Source organism: Uranotaenia lowii, chromosome 1 (assembly GCF_029784155.1).
Source record: "Uranotaenia lowii strain MFRU-FL chromosome 1, ASM2978415v1, whole genome shotgun sequence".
Classification (NCBI taxonomy): domain Eukaryota; kingdom Metazoa; phylum Arthropoda; class Insecta; order Diptera; family Culicidae; genus Uranotaenia; species Uranotaenia lowii.
In genome coordinates, this window is record NC_073691.1 from 34,457,631 (window position 1) to 34,481,040 (window position 23,410).

At 34.0% G+C, this 23,410-nt stretch overlaps 1 protein-coding gene across 7 annotated transcripts in view; it reads right to left on the bottom strand.

The window, feature by feature from the left end:
- Positions 1–23,410, bottom strand: part of LOC129754834 (uncharacterized) — a 249,919-nt gene that overhangs the window by 144,308 nt on the left and 82,201 nt on the right. For all 7 annotated transcript variants that reach the window (XR_008739118.1, XM_055751089.1, XM_055751064.1 and 4 more), the window contains one exon: positions 13,245–15,889. Coding sequence is in view for 6 of the 7 variants with exons in the window: in XM_055751089.1 (XP_055607064.1) it covers positions 13,245–15,149 (1,905 nt within the window). In the remaining variant the exon portion in view is untranslated. The remainder of the gene's footprint in view (positions 1–13,244; positions 15,890–23,410) is intronic.

Genomic DNA, 23,410 nt, shown 5'->3' on the forward strand with positions numbered 1-23,410 from the left:
TTTTTGTAAATTTTCGTCACAGAATCTGTGTCAGAGATCACAGAACATCGAAAACATTTAAAAATTTTGAAATTAAGAATTTTGATATCACTATTAACCTCATGTATGTTATCTTATTCATGAAATATGATTGTATTTGTTATGTAAATTTACTTCTTCCAATATAATTTTAAAATAGCATTACATTTGTGGACAATTGACTTGACTTTTTTATAAATTTCATAACATCAGCATTACAGAAAACCGTCACAGGATTTTGAGGTCAAATCACAGAATTTCATTTGTAAAAAACACAAAAAAAAATCGGCAACCTTGTCTCATACATAGTCGAAATTCGGTAAAAGGCTGTTCAGCATTTAAATGAGGCAACAAGAAAAAAGTATTTCTAGAGAAATAAAACATTCATTTTATATTTCAATTTGAATTATAACATTCTTAACGTTATAATTTCATTATTCCCTCTACTCTTAATGAAAATTATACTTGAAAAATTTGGATGCTTGAAGAGTTGAACTTTAACCTTTCAGATGAAAGATAAAACACGTTACCTTTGTGCCATAACCTGTGGCAGAATTTCGTTTCGTTTTTCGTATTCAATTACCCTTCCATGCCAAATTTAAACAGTTTTGCTTGATTTGTTTTTGAGTAATGAAAAAAATGTAAAACAAAACCTCCTCCCCAAATGGAAGGAGGGAGGGGTACCGAATATGCGCCAGAACAAATAAAAACCTTCTTTTAATTCGAACATTCAAAGGTCGAAAACCTCTGACAACGGATTTTTCCTAAATTTTAAACCTCACCTTGGAGTCAGCAGCAAAAGCCAACCTCATGGAACTAAGCCTAATTTTGGTAATTAACTTTCACAAACAATTTCGGCACCCAATAATCGTCTAATTCATAACGGAAGTATCACACTTGTACCAAAACATCATGTTCCATGGTAGGGTGAACGAACAGTTTCCTGAAATGCGCCCAGCATTCGACGAAATTTCCGATGATTGGTGATTAGTACCGAGAAAAAAGCTTGGAAAAAAGTCAAACTGCTTCGTCAACCCTCCACTGACCACGGGCCATATTGCACCACTTGAACCAATCTTTGGGCGAACGAAACAAAAAAAAACCGAAACAGGAAAAATAAAAAGAAACAACCCGCGGCCGGGCCGCTTGAATGAAACCAATTTTTTTTTGCTCAAAATTTCAACGAACATGTTTTCCCCATACCTAGCCAAACCCGGCCAAAATCTTTCAATCCATTCAATTCCATGTGGGTCAGGTTCGGAATCGACTCCATTAAAACATTGACCACGGTGGGTTTTTTTTCGTTTTGAAGCCTCTGGCCACAAACGTTTTTCGGTCAGAACTCAGCGGCCGGAACGAATCGGCCGCTGCAGCGTAGAAAGGCCCTCGTTGAATTTACTAGAGCTGGCTGGAAACACTATCCCTTTCGCTGTTTTTCTTTGAATCGTTTTCATTTATTTTTTCTTTTAAGTGATTTTCTGGCTCCACACTTCTTTGGAAATTTTGCGATGAAAAAACCCCCGAAGGAGAAAAAAAACAGAACAAACATTGTTCGATTACATGGCGACCGTGCCACATCTCCTCCTGGCCGGCCTTGGACGGATTTCATTCAGAGAAACGGCGAACGGCAAAAAAAGTCTAATTTGAAGAAATCGATCGAGAAGATCAAACATCAATCAGCTGCTCGATTCAAGATGATGGAAGCTGTTGAGTTGAGTTGAGTTGAACCAAAAACGAACAACTTGTGGCACGTTGACTCGTACTCATAGCTTCGAATCGAAGAAAAGCGTTTAGAAAATCAAAGAAGAAAACTCTCCACCGAAATCAAGATTCAGCCCGGAGATGGTCTAGTTTCGTTTTGGATTGCTTGTGTGTTTTTTTTTTCGTTTACTCAATTTTACTTGACGCAGATGATGTTGGCTCACTCACATGAACCTGAACCGCGAGAATCAACACAACACGCCAAGTGTTGGGAAAAAGTAAGACAAGGTCTGCCTCCATGTGCGAAAAGCGAGTCCCCGAAAAATCGCACGTGTAGTGCAGCTTCATTTCGATTGCCAGAAGTAGGGCAACATTTCGCGAAATTGCTATCAAATGACGACTGATAAATACCTATAACATATGACTTGAAGTTAAACGAGAAATTTTTTTAAACATGCTAGTCAGAGTTTGTTTTTTTAAAGTTTGGTGGTTTTTGAAACTTGGTATGTAAAGTTTAACTCAAAACATTCAGGTTGATTAGAATCATCTGTGAGCAATAAAAATAGAATTTAATAAAATATTATCTCTTACCTTGAATGACGAACTATTCCTTTTGAAAACAACTCAAATCAAATTTTGAAGTTCTTATTTAAAATTTAGATTTCTAAATTCTCAATCTGAATTGAAAAAAAAATAGAAACAATTTTGAATTTTCAACGAAGAATCCTTTTCTGTGAAATAATTTGATTGATTAATCAAGGAAACATCAAATTCACAACATCGGAGTTTAAAATGTTAAGTATATTCTTCAAATATTTTATTTTTAACTAAAATTTAACGCTAGATGAAAATTTATAAAAAATGGATAAAATTAATAGTATTTACGAAAACGGTCATTAATTAAATTAATTGGATATTAAATCGATGAGCTCGATGATTTTGTTTTGTTTATATACAAATTCATACAAAATATCCGTCAGTATGAAAATGTAGAATCCATTTGTTGATCAACAACTAAAATTTGTCGTGATTTTATGATCCTTAAGAATCACAATTCAGAGATTCACTTTATTTAGTTTCTGCAATTTTTTCATCTCATTTCTACATTCCTTGTCACATCTGTTCTCAAGAAAAAATTGTATTTTTCAGTTTCAAAATTTGAATTTTTAAATAAATTCATCTTCATCTTAATTCTGCATTCCATTTATTGCAAAAAAAAACATACAAATCTGTTCTTTTCCTGCTGCTCTGCCTTTGTTAACCAAAGCTGGAACAACCTGATCACATTCCCTAGAAACAGCCATTCCAATCTGTGCTTTTCCCGTTGCTCTGTCTTTGTTTACCAGAGCCGAAACATAAACAAACAATCGTAGAAATAGTCTTCAAAATCTGCGCTCTCTGAGTTAATCCGTCTTTTTACCAGTGGCCGAATCAGAAACTACGAATAAATGTTCGTAACAACAGTCTTAAAAATTTGCACTTTCCCAGCTAACCCGTCTTTCCACCGGGTTACCAAATCGCAAACAAACAATTGTAGCAGCAGCTTTAAAAATCTGCGCTCCCTGAGCCAATCCTTTTTTTCGCCGGTCGCCGAATAAGAAACGAACAAGCGTTGCAGCAGTTTTGAAAATCTTGCCATTGTCGTGATTTTACGATTCTCAAGAATCTCAATTCAGAGATTTACTCAGAGACGTCTTTCACTAACAAGAATAGATCAATGACTGACTTTGCTTCGTTTGATTTGCTTAGTATTGCCAAAATATAAAACTTTTCAATAGAAATTTATTTTATCTATTTTTTCTTCAGTGTTGCCGAATTCAAATTTTATTTTATTTTGTTTATATAAAATTTTAATTTATTTTTAAACTGTGACCCAGAGATGGGTCTTACTCAAACATTCAGTCAGCGAATTTTTTTTTTGTAGAGAAATGAATCCAACTGTAAGTTAAAATTTCATGGACTAGGGTAGATGACAATGTAGTAGAATGTTAATACATGGGCCCCGGAGAGGCGCAAGATGTGGGTTCAAGTCCTACCGGGAGACAAGGCAAATTTTTTTTTTCGCATGTTTTTCAACATTAATTTTCATCTAGACTAGTCCCTGAAATTTTAACTTACAGTTGGATTCATTTCTCTACAAAAAAAAATTAATTTATTTTCTGCATATTTTTATCTCATCCCTATATTTCGTAGGACTGGATCAGAGCTATTAAGAAATTTAAGATATTCATAGCTTATTTATATTTGTGTAAAAATTATCACATATGTATTAATTTAAGATCATTTGAATAGACTCTTTTATCGGTTGATGAAAAGAGTGAACTTTCGGTCGAACACATCACAATCTTATCTTGTCGTCATAATTTGTGCTGCTTTTTTTTTCACCCTTTTTTCATCACAATTATCATCCGGTTAAATGGCTGCTAAAACGATAGTCTATCAGATGAATGGTTTCCGATTTTCGATGTGCCTTCGTCTAAAATTGATGGTTCAACCAAAACGGAAATCAATAAATAAATCCATCAATCATTGATTCATTTGCTCGGCTGTCCTGGTACAATTATCTGATAGATGCGATACCAGCTGGACAGCACTGGAGAGACCTCTTCATGAGATATATTTTAAACGTTTCAAATCTGGAAGTTTTTAACCGAAAAGATTTTCCATATTTTAATCTGAACTATAATTAAATTTGAGCTCGTTTTTTTATTGTTGTTTTTGATACATAAATAAAAATATCCAAAAAGATTCGAAAAGATATAGCAAAATACAACCTTCAAGTATTTAGCCAAAAAAAACCCTATGCAGACTCAAACAGAAATTTTAAGAAAAATACTTTGAATTATGCTACGCAAATGTGTCTGAGACTACAAGTTGCTATAAGCTACCAAAAAAAGGTGTTGAAATGAAGAAAAGTTCCGTTCAAAACTGTATAGAAATGTGAAGCACTTGTACTGTCACTTCGACTTTGAATTTCCATAGCTGTTTACTCAGATGATATTTTGAGATCAAATTTTCAAATTTTATTAGTTAGGTTTCATAACATAATTTTAGCCAATTGAATCACCTAGGAGTGTTCTTCAAGCTATTTATTAAAAAAAAGTCATGTCAGTGTTAAATCCGCTTGATACTTTTAATATTATCTTCAACCTTGTTTAAACTAAATAACAATCAATTATTGTAATAAAAATCTGCTTATTTTCTGATTTTTGATCATTGTTCTGATTTTTACTCAAATTTGCCTCAATAAATTTGACCATTGTTAGTTCTGCTTACTGTTTTTGATTATTTTTTATGTATGAGTTTCAAAAAGATTCTGCACTTCACCAAGTGTCTCAGAAGCTTTTTTGATTATTATTTTTGAACGTGCGTCTATCCTGCTGGCCTAAATTCATTTGAGCTGCCAGCTTAAATAATCCGTAAGCAGGACTTCATGGAGCTCCTGTGTTTTCTTTCGCGTATTTTTTCGTCTATCTGGAGCACATTGTGAAATTCCAATGAGCCTTTTTCTGCCTTTACACTGCATGATCATTTCAAACAGCTGAGCTCTTAGAAACGTTTATATTGCAAACAAAATAAAAATAAAAATTGATTTCATAAAATACTTCATTAAAACTTTAAGAGTTTTTTCTGTTGATAAAAAAAGAGTGGTAAATAACTTTCAAAAATTAAAAAAAAAACAGTGACTTCTATTCATTTTACACGAAATTGACGTAATGAAAATGTATAATTGGTTGAAAAAATTGTGAACAATAAGCATGAATGAATAATTTGAAACTATTATTTGGAAAACTTATATTTTTTGAGCATCTTATTTAAATTAAGGGTTTTTTAAAATAAAGTAGAAAAATTTTTCAAACTCAACATTGAAAATATTACGAGTGCAGAATCTTCTGTACCTACATCGTTCATGAAGTTATAAATCTCCAAAAGAAGGTAAATATTTTTGCTGAGACTTGCTGGGAGCATATACAAAAACACTTTTTTTACCCAAAAAAGAATCTTTGAAAACTACATAGAAAATAAACGATTTTTAAATGCTCCATTTACAGAATCAGAATCACTTTTTTACTACCACTTATACTAACTTTCAATAAACTAACTATTATTTAAACTCTCCATTTCCAAATTTGTTTTTAAGTCACTTCTAAAACCTTTTATCACATGTTGAACTGTGAGGCACTTTTTATACAATTTGATGTAAAATTCCAGTTGACCAAAGTACTGAACTTTCGATAGCCGCTGTGGTTAGAATGTTCTACCCGAGATTTCTCGATCAGGAATTCCCGGAATATAGAAAAAAATCGGGGAATCCCGAATCCCGGGAAATGCTAAAATATCCTGGGAATTCCCAAGGCCATAAAATATGCTACATTACTGAAAATTCACACGACCTTAATTGGAAAAATGGATAAGATTGAGCAAGGAAAATGATAGTTCTTTCTTGATATTTGGCTTAAACTTGAACTTTTTTTCTTAAAACTCGTTAATACAATAAATTTGATCAAAAAAATAAGATTTTTCTTCCAAACTTTGTGAAAAACGACAATGAATTTATGACAACCAAAAAAAAAAAACAATTCCAATCAAGAAACTCTACGAGAAGATTCTGAACGTTCTATCATGCAACACTTACAAACTTCCGTTTTTCAAACAGTTGACAGTAACAAAACGATTGACAGATTTTGAAAAAAGAGAGAAGTTATCAGAAAATTTACGAGATTTGATGAACAACCTGAAGTCAAACTAACCAACTTCTATCAACAGTGAAAAATCTTTCTCAATTATTTCAAATTTGAGCAGCAAGAATCAGTCTAATTTGTCGGTTAAAGGACTTAATTTTTGAGCCTTGGGTTTTATAATTGCTAATTGAGTGCATATTAGATCGTAAGGTTGTTAGTCCTAATGTCCATTTGACTAATGTGATTTGACCGAATGATCGTAGACCGAATGGTTACTAAGCCGACTGTAAGGCCTAGCATCCAAATGGCCTAGCGATCATTTAGCCTATCGTCCATTCGGCCAAATCCTATCATCCTGAACATTTTTTTGAAACTTCAAGCATTCGAAAATAATCTTCCAACAGTAAGAAAAAAAATTAAGTCATTTCTTGTTTCTTGAAACACGTGTGTTTTGATTGAAATTTCGATTAAAATGGTTTTCTAACTGTTTTTTTTAGGAATTTCTCTGATTCACAGCCGATATTAATGATCAGAAATAAGTAAAAATAGATATTGTCTTTTGTTTTTTACATCTATATGCGCATTTATAAAAATCCTATTTAAATTTTGGTTCTTTATTAAAACTTCTCATTTCTTTAGGAGTATTTGACTCTATTTTATTGACATCATTTAAGAAAGTTTTCTGAAAATTAATCAAATTTTCCAAAAAACTACTCATGGAGGTATTGATCAATTTTCAATGCATGAACTACTTGATACTGTTCAGATTGCCTGAAGTACAAAGATTTTTGTCATTTAACTGTAATCCGTTCCATTTTCGGCAAATTCAAATAGTTTAAATATTACTAGTACACCACAAGATGTACATTTGGCTGTTTTACTTGAATAGGATAATCTTTAAAGACCAAAATAGAAAAAAAAAATAATTTTACAAAAACAGACCTTCAGTACCTATTCGAACAATGAAAACAAAAATTATTCTTAAAAATTGCTTGCTTATTTTGAATTTTGATACGAATTTGGTTCATTTTTATTTTTAACGTGTAGTATTTAACCCAAACAAAATTAAAAAAATATAAAATATATAAATTTTGTGAACATTTTTGGGACCCACAATTTATTAAAAATCAAATATTTTGGAAGTGGACTTTTTCAAAGATCGCCCTTGCGGAACTTCGAAGTGCCTGATGACATGTCAAAACGAATGTACGCATGTAAAGGGAATAACAAATTTAATTTATCAGTTCAGTAACAATCTTAAAATCTGCACAGGCTGAACATCGTTTCACATAAAAACAATTTGCTCGACCAAAACGTGCTTTTTATCTTTCTATTCAAGCTATCAGTCTCTCAGATCACTTTGGCTCAACACATTTTTGCCATTTCAACTGTCTGCAACATTGATTTTTTTTTTCAAAATTGTAAAATGTCCAGATTTCCCAAGAAAAGGTAGTTTAACATGTTTTGAATCGGCTGCAATAGATCACTCAATTTTTCCGATTTGAAGTTCAGTTCGGTCTGGTCGAATCCGGACCCAGTATTTAATGTTTAAGTATAGCAAAAAAAAGGCTTTCATAATGCTTAGTCGTGATATGCACTTGAATGTAAGTTAGTTTGGATTCTATCTTGATCTGTTTTCAGGGTAACAAATGAATTAAATTTTTTTAAAGGCTTTATTAAAGAGATTTTCAGCTTTCAGATGGTTCATCTCTTAAAAAATGAATTAAATGGATTATATGTTTGTGCAATAAACGATACATTTGTTTCATCATCTGATTGTTAATAGATTAATCTTAATTGAGTAACCCTCTAAAATTATCAACGCCAGATTGAGGGGGTGCAATGGGGAGCAATTGACCCTGGGCCCCAGGGTCAAGCCCTCCCCTCCCTCCTCGAGGAGAATTAAATTAAAAAAAATGCTTGAAACAGTTATCAAAACAAGTAAGCTATATTAAAAGTTCAAAATTTTTAAATCTTCAACAAAGACGAGGGGTCCCCTAATATATAAATTAAATCAGGATTTGTTACTTAGCGTATGTAATACACAAATTGAAAAAAAATATTCTCATTGTCTCGATGGTTTAACATATATTTTGTATAAAATTTTCCTTATTTGTCCAAAAAAATACACACAAATTTCCAATAGTTCTAAAATATTAACTGGGAAAACATACATCGGGGATGACAAGTAGAGTGAGGTTGCCAGGTTGCCGGTTTTTAACCGGGTTAGCTCGGATATTTAGTACAAAATTTGATAACAGTCTGGCCCGGCCCGGTTGACCGGATTTCTATGAAAAATGCCCGGATTTATTCGGCACACGAAACAAAAATTTTCAAGCAAGTTTTATAAAAATAATCATGGTAGGTTTTTTGGAAGTCTTTTATACAATAAAAAAACTGTCGAAGAGTTTTGGGGGAAAAACAAATTTCTTGGTTTTTGTTGAGTAATTTTTGAATTTTGACGGAATTTGCCCGGATATTGCCCCTATTTTTGGTCGTTGATTTGAAATCAAATTTCTGGATTTTGCCAGGTTTTTGTATAAAATTGCCCGGATTTGGCCCGGACACGTGCTGAAAAATTTCTGGCAACCTTAAAGTAGAGCCAAAGAGTTATAAGTGCATCAAAGTTGTTTTCGAGAAAACGCGCTTCAATTTTTTCGTTTTCCGTTTTTCATACATTTTTCAGAAAGTTGTAACTTTCGTTCGATCGGTGAAGTATGAAGGATTTTTTTTCTGAATCTCAAAATTTCACCAAATATAGTTTTAAACATGGAAAATCGTTCTGCTCAATAATTAAAAACTCAAAATTGACCATTTTTGCATTTTTACCGGTTTGGTAACCTTTACCTTCAAACTTCCGACAAAGCTTTAAATATTCACAAATCATAATTTTTATGAGGCGCTTATCAAAAATCCTTTAATCAAGAAAAAAATTGTTTTTAATATTATTAGATAATTTATAATTTTGACACTTTTGAAATTGTATTTTTTCAAAAATGCTAATTATATATTTTTTTAAATTTAATTAGAGAGATTTTTTAAATCAAATAACAAAAAACGAGTGCGGTCTTTAATTTTTCAGTATTCAAATTCCAATCTACCAACATTCGATATCCGAAATATGAAGTGTTGTCCTGCTTGTTTTCTCAGAGAAACAAACAATGATTGAATATTACAATGCTCATTATTTTTCCTGAGCCGTTTCTAATAGAGAAATGACAAAAATCCTCTTAATTCAACTTATCCATTCATTTTCTAAAGTTAGTATTGGTTTAAGTATTTGAAATTATAGACTGATTTTGAATTCTTATCTGTATAAATGAACCTAATTCTGGCTCTGGACTTATTTGGTACTTTTTATTGTTGAATTCTATTTTATTTTTAACTAGCTGACCCGGTGTGCGTTGCAACACCTTCCAAAAAGAAATGAAATTTATAGAAATTATTTAAATTTTGTTTTTTTTTTTAGATATCATAAGTGCTCGGTTTATGCCAACAAACTTGTATGAAGCACCCCCTTTCCCCTTCCCATCCGCAAAAGCTGGAAGAAGGTAAGGATCCAATTTTTTCGTAATCAAAAACTCTCATATCAAATTTGGTTACATTGGTTGATAAGTTTTAAGCGATACATCAACATTTATATGGAGCCCCCACCGTCCCTCACCTCTCCAAACTGCAAGGCAGAAGGATCTGTAAAATTTCATAGAAACATATCTTGTACTCAAAAGCTTCCCATGTTACATTTGATTTATTTTTTACTTGATTACTTCTATGCCAAAAAAAAGTTGGAACCCCTCCCCATTCCTATGTACTCACTGGAAAAAATAGTGTTACAAATAATCATGGACTATTTCTCATACCCAAATGATTTCCAATGTCATATTTGGTTCCATTTGTTTGATAAGTTCTTGGTTTATGCAAAACAGCTTTATGTGAGCTCCCCTCTTCCCTAAATTTATCCCCAAATGTAGGAGAAAAGAGTCCCGAATAAGCATATAACCGATTATCGTATCCAAATGCCCTCCCATGTACAATTTGTTTCCATTTGCTCGATTATTTCTTGAATTATGCGAAAAATTGTAACGAAGCCCCCTTCTCTCCTTTCTATCACTCCTCTGGAAGGAGGCAGTAGTACCAACTATTCATAGAAATATTCCACGTAACTACTAAAATACCCTACCAAGCGAAATTTGGTTCTATTTGCTGGATAAGTTCTCGAGTGATGTAAAAAATTGTATGAGTGCACCCTCCCCCGTTAAAATTTCTCTACATGAAGAACAGAGGGTTTTCAAAATACCATAGAGACATTTCTCGTATTCAAATACCTTCCCATGCCAACTTTAGATCCATGTGCTTTATATTTTTTTCAATTATGCTAGAAAATGTAAAGGAGCCCCTCCAAGCCTAATTTGGTTCCATTTGCTCGAATAGTTCTCATGTTATGCAATAAAAAAATTAAAAAGACCCCCCCCCCCCCTCCCTGCCTTTATCCTCACTGAATAAAGGGAGCGGTCAAAAATTACCATAGAAACATTTTTTGTGTTCAAATACCCTCTCATGCCAAATTTGGTTCCAATATTTTGATTAGTTCTCGAGTTATGTGTAAAATTGTAAGACAGCCCCCCTCCCCACTTCCTATCTCCCCACTGAAAGGATGGAGGGGTATCTGATATTCGTAGAAATATTTCTCGTATCCAAAAACCACCCCATGCCAAATTTGATACCATTTGCTTGATTGGTTCTCGAGTTATGCAAACAATTGTCTTTTGTTTGGGAGGCCCCTCCCCCCTTTCATGAGAGAGAGGGGTCTCAAACCATAATAGGAACCTTCCCCTGCCTCCAATATAGAATTTGATTTGAATTTTAATATTTGAATCAAGTTCTATATTCTCGTGTTGATTTCGAGGAATAAAAAAATCGTCATTGCTCTTTCAATTTTGTCAACTATTCAAATTCTACTGTAAAAATATGTCATTTGCATCATTCCTTATTCTGCTTTTCAATACTGAATTTTGTTCAAGAACTTTGACACGTTGTTCGAGTGACAGGTGTATTTCCTGGGAGGCCCCGTCACACCAAAAACGGGTGACGCTCTCTTACTCAAGTAAGCCGCTCGGTTTAGCCACACGTTGCAAGTCTTGGAGTTCTCCCACATTACTTTCTCGACCCGCGAAATTTTTTGGGCCTGGCTAGTAAAACTACCTAAATGAGCGTGGTGACGAACATGTTAACTGATTTTTTTTTTATTCAAATTTTGAATTTTAAATGCTGAAGTCACTTGCATTTTTAAATTTATATTCTGCACAATAAGCTGAGACCTAAACTCTGAATTGGATTTTTGGGGTTCTCAAGTGTATTTCTTAAGGAGTTTTAAATTTGACTTTGCATTTTTCAACTGAAACTTATTGTGAGCATGAATATTGAATTAGTATGAGTTCGAATCGAATCTACAGTTTTATTTTACATTTTATTATACAGAAATATACCTTGTTTTTAAAATATATATACAAGATTTTTTTACAAACTGCTACAGATTTATCTTTGACTAAATTTTTTTTTAAAAAAACTATGGGTCCCCTGCAAAATCGCCTTGGGTCCATCGATGACTTAATGTGGCCCTGAAAATTATCAAATGTTAAATACATTAAAATTTGCGTAAAAAGACAGCGATTTTAGTGGTTCGTTAATTTGGCTTCTGTTGCGAAGGAAATTCACGTTTCAAAGGGAAGACTTACTCACGCTTCTTTTTATCAATTTGTTTCCAAATACCTGATGCAGGAGCATGCGTAAAGATAAGAACCAGCGATTTTTTCACTGTTGCGTGAACGACTGAAGAGAGTTTCAGCAGCAAGAAACCTTTATCAATTCAAGTTCGTTCAAGAATAACAGTCCCTGGAGTAATGGTTGTTAAGAATTGAAAATTAGAAAATTGACTCTATACCATAAAATTTTATTATGAAATGTTTAAGGGTTAAGGGTTCAAGAAGACTGCACTGGCTGCTTACGATTTCTTTTTTTTACCCGAGACATGCCAGAGAATTTTTTTTTTAATTTAAAGCATTTCCAAAATTTTTTTTTATTGAAAAGATTGACTGCAAATACATGGTATGACAACTCTCATATGGGAAGTATATTCAACTGTATAACTGATAAAGGTGGGCTCGCACCAGTGATATTTCAGCTGGCATCTTTGCACACTTTTCAGATAATTGTATCGACCACACCGATGGAACGAATAATGATTGATCGATTGATTTCCGTTCGGTTGGATGGGATCAGAGTTGAAAGAGAAAAGTAAAAACATAAGTAGCGTAGGTATGTGAAGGAAAAAAGATAGACACTTGTATGGGCAGTCAATTCGATGTAAGTATGATAATGATGAACAGCAGAGTGCAAAATAGCAACACAAATTATTACTGGGGTACAGATAAGATTGTAACGTTTTCGGCTGCGTAAGCTGCATCAATTTTTTTAACTTCTGACTTATTGGTAGTAATTTTTAATGGAAACTGTTCAAGTCTAACGAGGAAGAGGAAGAAATAAGGCCCCACATAACCAAAGGTTCTGAAAAATGAGTCTGTATGTTAACTAACGCCATCTTAAAGTAAACTACGAATTAAAGTTTTTCACAGTTGGTAAAGTTAAAACCACTCTACACGATACAAGAGTTAAACTCAATTTGCATGAAAGTATTACCCATTTTCAACAGTAGATGGTGCAATTGTCGATAATCATTCGTCAATCATAATAAAGATGGGTATCTTCCTCTCAATCATCTTTGATTACACTCAAAATCCCAAACACTAGTTTTAAACTTTTTTTTAACCTCTTCCTTAGACTTACCTTCAGCGTAGTCTGCTGCATCTGCAGGAACGTTGCAATCCCATTCCGCACCCGATTCTTAACCCCCCGCACCGTTCCCTTGTTACTGCGGATGGTCGAAGTTCCACAGTGCAAATCCTTGAGCCCGGCAAAACTTTCATCGTCATCCACTACCTGGGCATTTCCCCCATATCCATTGGTTGTTACCCCACCCGCACCACTAGCACCATTTCCAGCATTTGAGCCGTTACGGTCCGGCTGCTGGTGCTCATTGATGTGAAACTTGTAGTACTTGTCATTCTCGAAACTGGTCGGTTTGGCCGCTAGGCCATTGATTGAGGAGGACGAGACACTTCCGGTTCCACTAGCACTGGAACCACTCGGGCCGTGGACACTGTTCAAACTGTTTATCTTCTCCATCAGGATCGAACGGGTGGTGACGATGTCTTCGCCGCGCGGTGGAGACGGAGATGATCGGATTGAACTCACGAGACCGGCACTACGTTCGCGGATGTCCTTTAGTAGGGACGATGGGAGAATGGAAACAAGGGCGTGCGGTTTGATTTGCGGAGGTTCCGGGGATTCCGGGACATTTTCACGGTCACTGTCACTTTGAGGGGTTGATGGGGAGGTTTCGGGGATCGAAGGGTCCGGTGATTGGGGATTCGCGGTCGAAAGACTGTCGGCTGTCGATAGGGAATTGACGTTGCCGCACAGTTGCGTAAAATTGAGCGAGTCACAGCTCAGACTGGACTCGGATTCGTCACTATCACTGGTATGGTAGCTGCTGCTCGTTGGACGCTGATGGTGATGGCGATATCCGGACGGATTAAGCTTATCAACAACGCTTGGAAGCGGTGGCGTTGACGGGCTTATCATTAGGGTAGCGTGAGCTGGGAGCTGTTTGGGTTGCGGTGATTTAGACATCTTTTTCGGGAGCGGAGGTGGAGTAACCTCGATGTCACTGCAGGTCCCGGAATCGAGGGTATCACTCGGGGAGCACTGACCCGAGGACATCATGTAGTACAGGTAGGTGGCCTGGTTGACCGTGTCAACTAGGTCCCCACCGTGTTTGTTGGCCGCAGCTGGGCTCGTGGGGCTTTGGTTTTGAACCATATCCGGAGATGGAGTTGACCTTTGACCGAAGTTGTCTTGGTCCGGAGGAGGTCCAAAAGAAACGATCGAAACGCGAGATTTGCACTGATTGTTATTAACCACGGTGGCCGTTACACTTGCCGGATTGGAAACACTGATCACTGATGCCGCCGACCCGGATGTTTGATTGTTCCCGGTTAACGGTCCGTTATCGCTTTGTAGGATTTGAATGCGCACAACGTGTGACCCCTGATCGGTAACGATGGGTGGCGTCGTCCCTGTTTTCTCCGGAATGATACTGAAAGACGTGATGCTGTTGTCCGCTACAACGGCACTTGCTCCGATTCCAGCCCCAACGACGAACGACGACGACGGTTCCACGACTAGCTGTGCCTCGCTAGGCTGTTGTGCTGACTCTGGCTCTGGACCGCTTCCATCCAAGCCCAACTCACCCGAATTGGTCCGAAGACCACATTCGGCGTCGGCTCTTTCTTCTTTCTCCGGTTGCTGCTCTCGGAGGACCACTTTTTCTGAGCTAACGGCGGCACCCGAAGCCAGCCGCAACTCCATGGCAGGAGGGAGGCTCTTGCTGCCACCATTATTACTACCATCATTAAGCTCCTCAGCACCATCCCCCTCAAGGTCCACCCCGCCGTTACCCACCGCCATTAATCTTGGCCATTGCTGTTGCTGCTGCTTTTTCTGCTGTTGCAATTCCAGCGCAGCGAGGCTCGAGTCTAGGCTGGCGAAAACCGTTGTTTCGGCGCTTATCTGTATGGAGGTTAGCTTGTGAGGCGGCTGCTGTAGCCGTAGCGAGGCCGTTGAATCCATTTTCGTATTTTGTTGTTTTGCTTTCGGCCGCCGCGCGATTATCTTCGCTAGCTCTCTCAGCCAGGCAGACCCACTTCGTCTTGAAGAGAATCAATAACAAAAAATCAAACCAAAACAACAACACCTTTCTCTCTGGGCGCTTCACGCTGCTAACTTATGTCACTCTCTCGCACGCGATACTTGGTTTATTTAAGTATTTATTGGTGCGCAACTTAAGTTGCCAATCTTCAGCTGCCGAGAGCGACCAAGTTTCGCCAATCACAAGTTCAACGATACACTCAACAATCCGCTGTTGTTGCTGCTCAAGAAGATGATGATGATGATGATACACACTGAGTGACGAAACGTTGCGTCCATACATCAATCTTGGGAGAAACTCTCACTGACTTACTTACTGACTTAAGTCACAGACCAACAAAAAAAAATCACTCGCAACTCACGAAAAAAAAACGATTATGCTTATTAGGTAGCTTTTCTTTTTCCCTAAACCACTATACTCGTCGCGAGTTTCCTCCTACTTTTGTTTTCCGTCGAGGTTGTTGTTTCTCTTTGCACATATCGGCCTACTGTTGCTGAAAAAAGTTTGTTTATGAGTCTATGCTTTGGCAGGTTCGACTGTTTGTTTGTTTGTTTATCTACTCCAAGTGTTGTTGCTGATGATGGTGATGATCCATGAGAGGCTAATCGAGGTACACTTGCTGCAGTTCTTGCCTATACACCCTCGCTTTTTCCAGCGGCACCTGTGAAGCACGGAGAAAGGAAAAACTGAAGTTAGAAAAAAACGAAAAAAAAACCTACACGTGATGGTTACTGCAACGGGTTTCCTGCTTCAATTTCATTATAATCGAACAATTTTAAGACAGGTTGGCGTTAGATTTGATTTTCTTTAATGTTTCGGTTTAAAGAAACAGGACAGATCCCCGAAATACGCGCTCATACAATACATTTCATGAGACATATTGAAAGAGACTTTTTAGTGCGTTTTCCATGACTAAAGCGCTGATCATACTGACTGGACACTCGATTCGTACGCAATATCGATTCCAGGGTGCGCATCGATCGATTTGAAGAAATGGTATCCCAGTTAGAAAGTGCCACCCAACTTTAAAAAAAAAAACAGAAAAACTCTACGATAAAATCGTGGTAAATAGGTAAGTTTTTCCTACTGGGCATTTTTTGTCAACTTTTGCAGGTTCACCACCTACCGTCAATATTGCGAACCTGCAAAACTTGACAAAAAAACATAGCCAGAAAAAGGTCGAATTTTTGTTCTAAGTGTCATGTCAGTGTGATCAGTGACTAAAGTATGAAAATTGAATTTGAGTTCGATAAAGCTTTTAAAGCGATCTCCTTAAGCTTGATTTTTATCTTGAAATTATCAATATGAACTCATAGTTAGGGATTATTAAGCTTTTGTGGAGATTCATAAAGGTGTTCCGTATGGTACTTTCATTACTAGAGGTGTTTTAGTTACAGGTCTCTTACGATTTTGGCAACATGCCCGAAATCTTTATGTTGCCAATATCAAATGGGGGTTTCCTCAATTTTTTTTCTTATTTGCACAAAATTTTACCACTGTTATTATAAGCGTGTTTATTCGCTCATTTCATAGACAACTTTTTATATTTTTTTTATATTTTATCATGTTTTAGGCACATTTCCCACTTGTTTGAATTTTTTTATATGTTGTTTGTTTCGTCCTTTGTAATTCTTCTCAATTCACACTTTTTTTTGTTATTTTAAGTCTACTGCTTGTATTTTTTTAATTTTATGATTTTCTTTATCTTTTTTGAGTACTTCGTGCCATTTTTGTTATTTTTGCTCAATTTTTTTTATTCAGCATTAGGAATCGCAATAACATATTAAAGTTGTTTTTTAGATTCATACTGGTACAATGAAGGTGTAAAATTTTAAGTATTAGATAAATTTGTTAAAATAGGGTTAATTTTGGCATATCTTTCAAAACCAAATCGTGTCATAATTGATCCGTGTATGGGATTTTGAGACATTTTGTACGGAAGAAACAAGAAAATCCAGTTTTTCATCAATAATTTTGGTCCAACGCGGCCGATTTCTTTTAAAAACTGTTAATGCTGCGTCAAAATGTGCCGCAGTGCCTCATTAATAGTGATGAATATCACTCTTAAGAAAGTTAGCCTTTTTTAAGCCTAATAATCGAAGTTATTGATGAAAAACTGAATTTTCATGTTTCCTCTGAAAAACTGTCTCAAAATCGCATACTAAAATCAGGCTCGTAGGGTGACTCCTTCCCGTTATCAGATCTGGCCTAAATTTGGCATGAGTTCTTGTACTAGGCCTAGGATTAATTTTAGCCTGCGGCGCAAAACTTTTTCAAAAATTGGGTCATTTGGGGCACTCTACTGAGCAATCAGCACAACTTTTTCGAAACCCTGCAAAATCTGGGCATTTCATTTCAAATTTTCAACACAAAATTCGAAAAAATCTATACAGAATTCAGTGATAATAAAAAAAATCATAAGAAAGTTACTGAAACTACAGAGAAAATTAAACCACGTAACGTCAGCAGCGTTTAAAATCTCTTTTCAAACTCCCAAAAAAAACAATTCTGTTAGAAAAAGCACAGAAAAATTGAGCCTAATGTAGACCTTGGTTTGCTTCATTTTTCCACTTTACTTCGAATCCCGGGAAATGTCCGAATAAATTCGGGGACTGGTTTGCATTTCCTACAATGAAATTTTTTTCACAAATTAAAAATTATTGAGTAAAGAAAATATTTCAAGAGTTTTACTGAATCAAGGATAGGTTAACTTTTTCTAAGATTAAAAAGATATGAAATATACAGTAATAAGCAATTTTTGAAGAAAAAAAATTACAGAAAATCGAAAAAGTGAAGGAAAACATTCAAAATTCTTTAAAATTTAAAGTTTTCTCGGGCTTTGATGGGAATAAAATAAAAAAGCCGGGCATTCTGGAATGCTCGCTTTATAAGCATAAATATGAGTATGTATAATGCGAAATTAATGTTAATTTTTCGATCATTATTGAAATGTGCGTTAATTTATACACTCTACAAAATATAAAAAAAAATCTAGTTGACTTAAAAAGATCAACCGGCAATTTAATTTTCATTCCCATTTGAATATAAGATAGAAAAATCCAATTGAAACTTTTCCAATTGATTAAACAAATAAATTTAATACTTTTAGCATGTTTGAGCTGAGGAAAGAGATTATTGAATGGAGATGGAAGAATAAGGAGCAAGTTTTAAAAGAATTAGGAAATAGATTATTTTTAATCTTTTAATTGTATTTGTAGTGTGAACTGGTAATTTCTTTGTTTTAATAAAAATGTCTTAATCCTTAAAAAAAAATAAAATAAAATAAAATAAAAAAAAATAAAAAAAAATAAAAAAAGTACTTTTTTTTAAATAATCCTGTACTACATACATCATTTACTAAATGACCATTCGCAAATTATTATTATCATAAAAACGCTCTTATAGTTGAATTGCGAATTTCATTGAGCGATTCTCTTAACATGGTTCTGTGTCTTGAACATATAAATTCCAATCTGAATTAATGTTTATTAATTAATTTTATTTTAGAATTTTCAACACATCACATGAAACGACTTTTTTGTGTTTCAAAAATTTGAAAGGGAAATAAACTTTTCGATTTGAATGATAAATTTTACAATTCCTGTTTTACTCTGATTGTAACTTTGATTCTCAATTTGTATTTGTAATTTCATATTACGATTTTAATTTGAGACTTTGAATTATGGTTCTGAATAAAGTCCGATTTTAAGTTTCGAATTTCACTCTTGAACAGTCTGTATCTCCATGGAATTTGAATTTAATTCTGTTGTCTGAAGTCTCAATGTTATTTACCAATAACCATGAGAGAAATATTTATTCTGCTTTCTATGAAACACATGCCAAGTGCTTATTAATTAAATTAGAATCCGGATCCAAATCCAGAGATTTTTGGATGGAGTTATTAAATAAATTGTAAATAAATTTACCGGGAAATCACTTGATCCCTGAAGATGTTTAAAAAATGAGTGTTAAGAAACATGTCAGAAAAAAGGATCGCCTCCGGTGAAATTTATTCTTAAATCACTCTAGGCCTAAAAAATTTCATTGTACAACTCTCTATGATGATTATATATCAAAATTTATTTTCAATTGTAGATTTCGATTTACAATTCAGTTAATCTTTTACATTGAAACTCAAATTTTGACACACAGAAACCTTACCTCGTGTTTAAAATGGGTTTTTACTAAGAAGTGTAATTAATCAAGTTCAAAATTTGAACTTCAAAATTATTTCATCAAATACTTACATATTTTACACATCACAACTTGGATGTCAACAGAACTAGTAAAATAAAAATTAAAACCTAGTAGCAATAACTTTATAACTCATCACTCATCACTTTGATTTAAAAAAGAAAAAGTTATTGTCATTCCAAATTGTATGATGTTATGAAATATTCCTCAAGATACCAATTTCAGCTTCAATTGTATTTTGCAGTTCTCGTGATTGTGAAGGCTAAACTCCATATTCAAAAAGATTTTGACAAACTACTTAGGGCCACAAAATTCAGATTTTTTCAAGATGAAAATAATATAAGAGCTAGTTTTGATTAATTTGGGTGCCCTGAATCCAAATTTGCAATAAGCTTTTTGTCAAACAGTTTTTTATGTTTTTAAATAACTTAGGTTCTGGGTAAAATTCATTAAGGAAATTTCAGTTTTGCCTTTTTTGGAAAACTTAAAAACATAAAAAAATTAAAATAAAGTTTCTCCAACTTTCTTCAAGATCGCAAACAATATTGATTTCAGCGATAAAAGTAAAAGAAGTTTTCTGCTTGTTCCCTTTACTCCATTTAAATCAACTTGAATTTCAGATATTTTTAATACAAACATCAAATTCAGGCGTCAATAAGTTTGTTGAACATAATAAAACTTTTTTTTGATCATTTATTCAGTAGTGTCGGAAATACTTGTAATGATATTTATCAAATTAAAAAAAATGTAGAAAGTTACTTTTTAGATCATACATTATTATCATCATCATCATTATTCCTGAATTAGATGAAGAATGTTTATTGAACAAATTAAGAATCAGGATTTTTTCACTTTCATGTAGATTTGTTAGAGCGAAAATTATCAATCATATATTTCACACAAAACTGATTCATTTTTGAACTTTAAATCTTCATATCACCAAAACTAATGTATCTTTTTGATCTTCTTATTTTGTTTAAATATTCAAATCAATTTACCGAATTTTATAACATTTTTTAGGTTTTCAAATAATTTTGCCAAAATGTATAGCCAATCTATTTATTGACTAATTAAACAAATTTAAAAATAACAATTCTTTATGTTTGTGTTTTGAAAACGTAATCATCTTGGAAGCCTTTAAATCAAAAATTTTAATAAGAAAAACACAGTTTCTACCTTTTCTCCTTTCGAGGACTCAGTATTTCGACGGAGTCAAAATATTCAGAGCTTAAAATTTTAAACTATAAAACATTCGATCACTTCTTTTTATTACCTGAAATAACCTTTTATTAATTAATTAATTTTTAATAGTCTTTGAATAGTTCGAAAAACTATTCGAAGTAGCAACTTTAAAACTAAAATTTGATGCGCAACGGTGATTAAATTAGTATTTGCTTTGTGCTTTCAATATTAACAACAAATTTTTGAATTCCTTTTTATTTTTTTATTTTTATTAGTTTCGTATTTGTCATTTAGGAAATCACCTTTTTCCAACCTGTATTTTGTCAGTATAAGCTTTCAATGATGAATTGAACTTGTTGTTCTATAATTACCTTTATAAAGCTATTATTGTAAAATGAACTTCTTTAGTCTTAGAAGAATTTTAATATAAAAAAAATGATTTTATCTCTGATTTTGATTAATAAAATTAATTTTCTTCTTTGTATAAAATTCATTTTAATGTATGTGTTTTGAATAAATTTTCTCAAGTTAAAAATGGATTTTAATCATTATCGAAAATTCAAAATTCAAATCGTGATTCAATATTCCATCAATTTTTTTTAACCCATTAAGGTCTTCTTCCTCGCAAATTATTCCATCAAATTCTAAATATTACATCGAAATTTTTCAATCAAGCCTTCAATTGAAAATGAAGAAAACGAATGTAAATTAAGATGATTAATAAGAAAAACAACTATTATCATTACACTGAACAGTTTTTAATCATGATGAATTTCTTACCTGGTCTGTAATTTATTTTAGATTTAGGATGCTTTTTTTATAAATCAGGGTTATTGTATATGTATTTTAATTATGTGATTCTTATGTCCGAAGCTTTAAATTCTGGTTTGATTTGAAATTTTTATTCGCTTTCGCTAAATGTCTAGTTCAGTTCAGAATATTTATGGAACTTCATATTTATTTATTTATTTATTTCCAATCGAATCAGTTAAATTAAGAAACGCCAAAATCGCTTCTAAAGGTCAGGAAAAGTATTTCAAAGTTGTGATCCCAAATTCAGCTCAGAATCTCCAAAATAGCTTCTAAAGGTCAGAAAATGCATTTTTAAGTTGTGATCCCAAATTAAGCTCAGATTCGCCAAAATTGCTTCTAAAGGCCAGAAAGTTCATTTTTAAGTTGTGATCCCAAATTAAGCTCAGAATGCCGAAAAACGCTTCTAAAGGCCAGAAAACGCATTTGAAAGTTGTGATCCCAAATCAAGCTCAGAAGGTCGAAAAAAAGCTTCTAAAGGCCAGAAAACGCATTTTAAAGTTTTGATCCCAAATCATGCTCAGAATCGCCAAAAAACGCTTCTGAAGGCCGGAAAACGCATTTCAAAGTTGTGATCCCAAATTAATCTCAGAATACCAAAAAACGCTTCTGAAGGCCAGAAAACGCATTTTAATGTTGTGATCCCAAATAAGGCTCAGAATCGCCAAAAAAACGCTTCTGAAGGCCAAAAATGCATTTTTAAGTTGTGATCCCAAATTAAGCTCAGAATCGCCAAAATTGCTTCTAAAGGCCAGAAAATTCATTTTTAAGTTGTGATCCCAAATTAAGCTCAGAATGCCGAAAAACGCTTCTAGAGGCCAGAAAATGCATTTCAAAGTTGTGATCCCCAATTAAGCTCAGAATGCTAAAAAAAACGCTTCTAAAGGCCAGAAAATTCATTTTTAAGTTGTGATCTCAAATTAAGCTCAGAATAGCCAAAAAACGCTTCTAAAGGCCTGAAAATGCATTTTAATGTTGTGATCCCAATTCAAGCTCAGAATGTCGAAAAAACGCTTCTAAAGGCCAGAAAACACATTTCAAAGTTTTTATCCCAAATTAAGGTCATAATCGCCAAAAAACGCTTCTATAGGCCAAAAAAACGCATTTTAAAGTTTTGAATCCAAATTGACGCAAAATGCCGAAAAAAACGCTTCTAAATTCCAGAAAATGCTTTTTGAGGTTGTGATCCCAAGTTAAGCTCTAAAGGCCAAAAAATGCGTTTTAAGTTGTGATCCCAAATTGAGCTCAGAATCGCTAAAAAACGTTTAGCGAAGGCCAGGCCAGAAAATGCTTTTTGAAATTAAGCTCAGAATCGCAAAAAATCGCATCTAAAGACCAAAAAAAAAATGTATTTTAAAGTTGTGATTCCAAATAAAGCGCAGAATGCCGAAAAACGCACCTTAGAGCCAGAAAACGCATTTTTAAGTTGTGATCCCAAATTAAACTCAGAACCGCCAAAAAAAAATGCTTCTTAAGGCCAGAAAATGCATTTTAATGTTATGATCTCAAATCAATCTCAGAATGCCAAAAAACGCTTCTAAATGCTAGAAAATGCTTTTTGAAGTTGTGATCCCAAATTAAGCTCAGAATCGCCTAAATCGCTTCTAAATGCTAGAAAATGCTTTTTGAAATTAAGCTCAGAATCGCAAAAAAACGCTTCTAAAGGCTAAACAAAATTTATTTTAAAGTTGTGATCCCAAATTAAGCTCAAAATGCTAAAAAAACGCTTCGAAAGGCCAGAAAATGTATTTTAAAGTTGTGATCCCAAATTAAGCTCAGGATGCCAACAAAAACGCTTCTAATGGCCAGAAAACGCATTTTAAAGTTGTGATCCCAAACTAAAATCAGAATTCCAAAAAATCGCTTCTAGAGGCCAGAGGAAGAGCTTAAATGAGGTTCTCTAGTTCAAATAGAATATGGAAGTTCTAAAACATCGTATCTGTAAAAAAAAAAGATTATATTATCAATATTTTGTGAGAATAAAAAAATACGGATC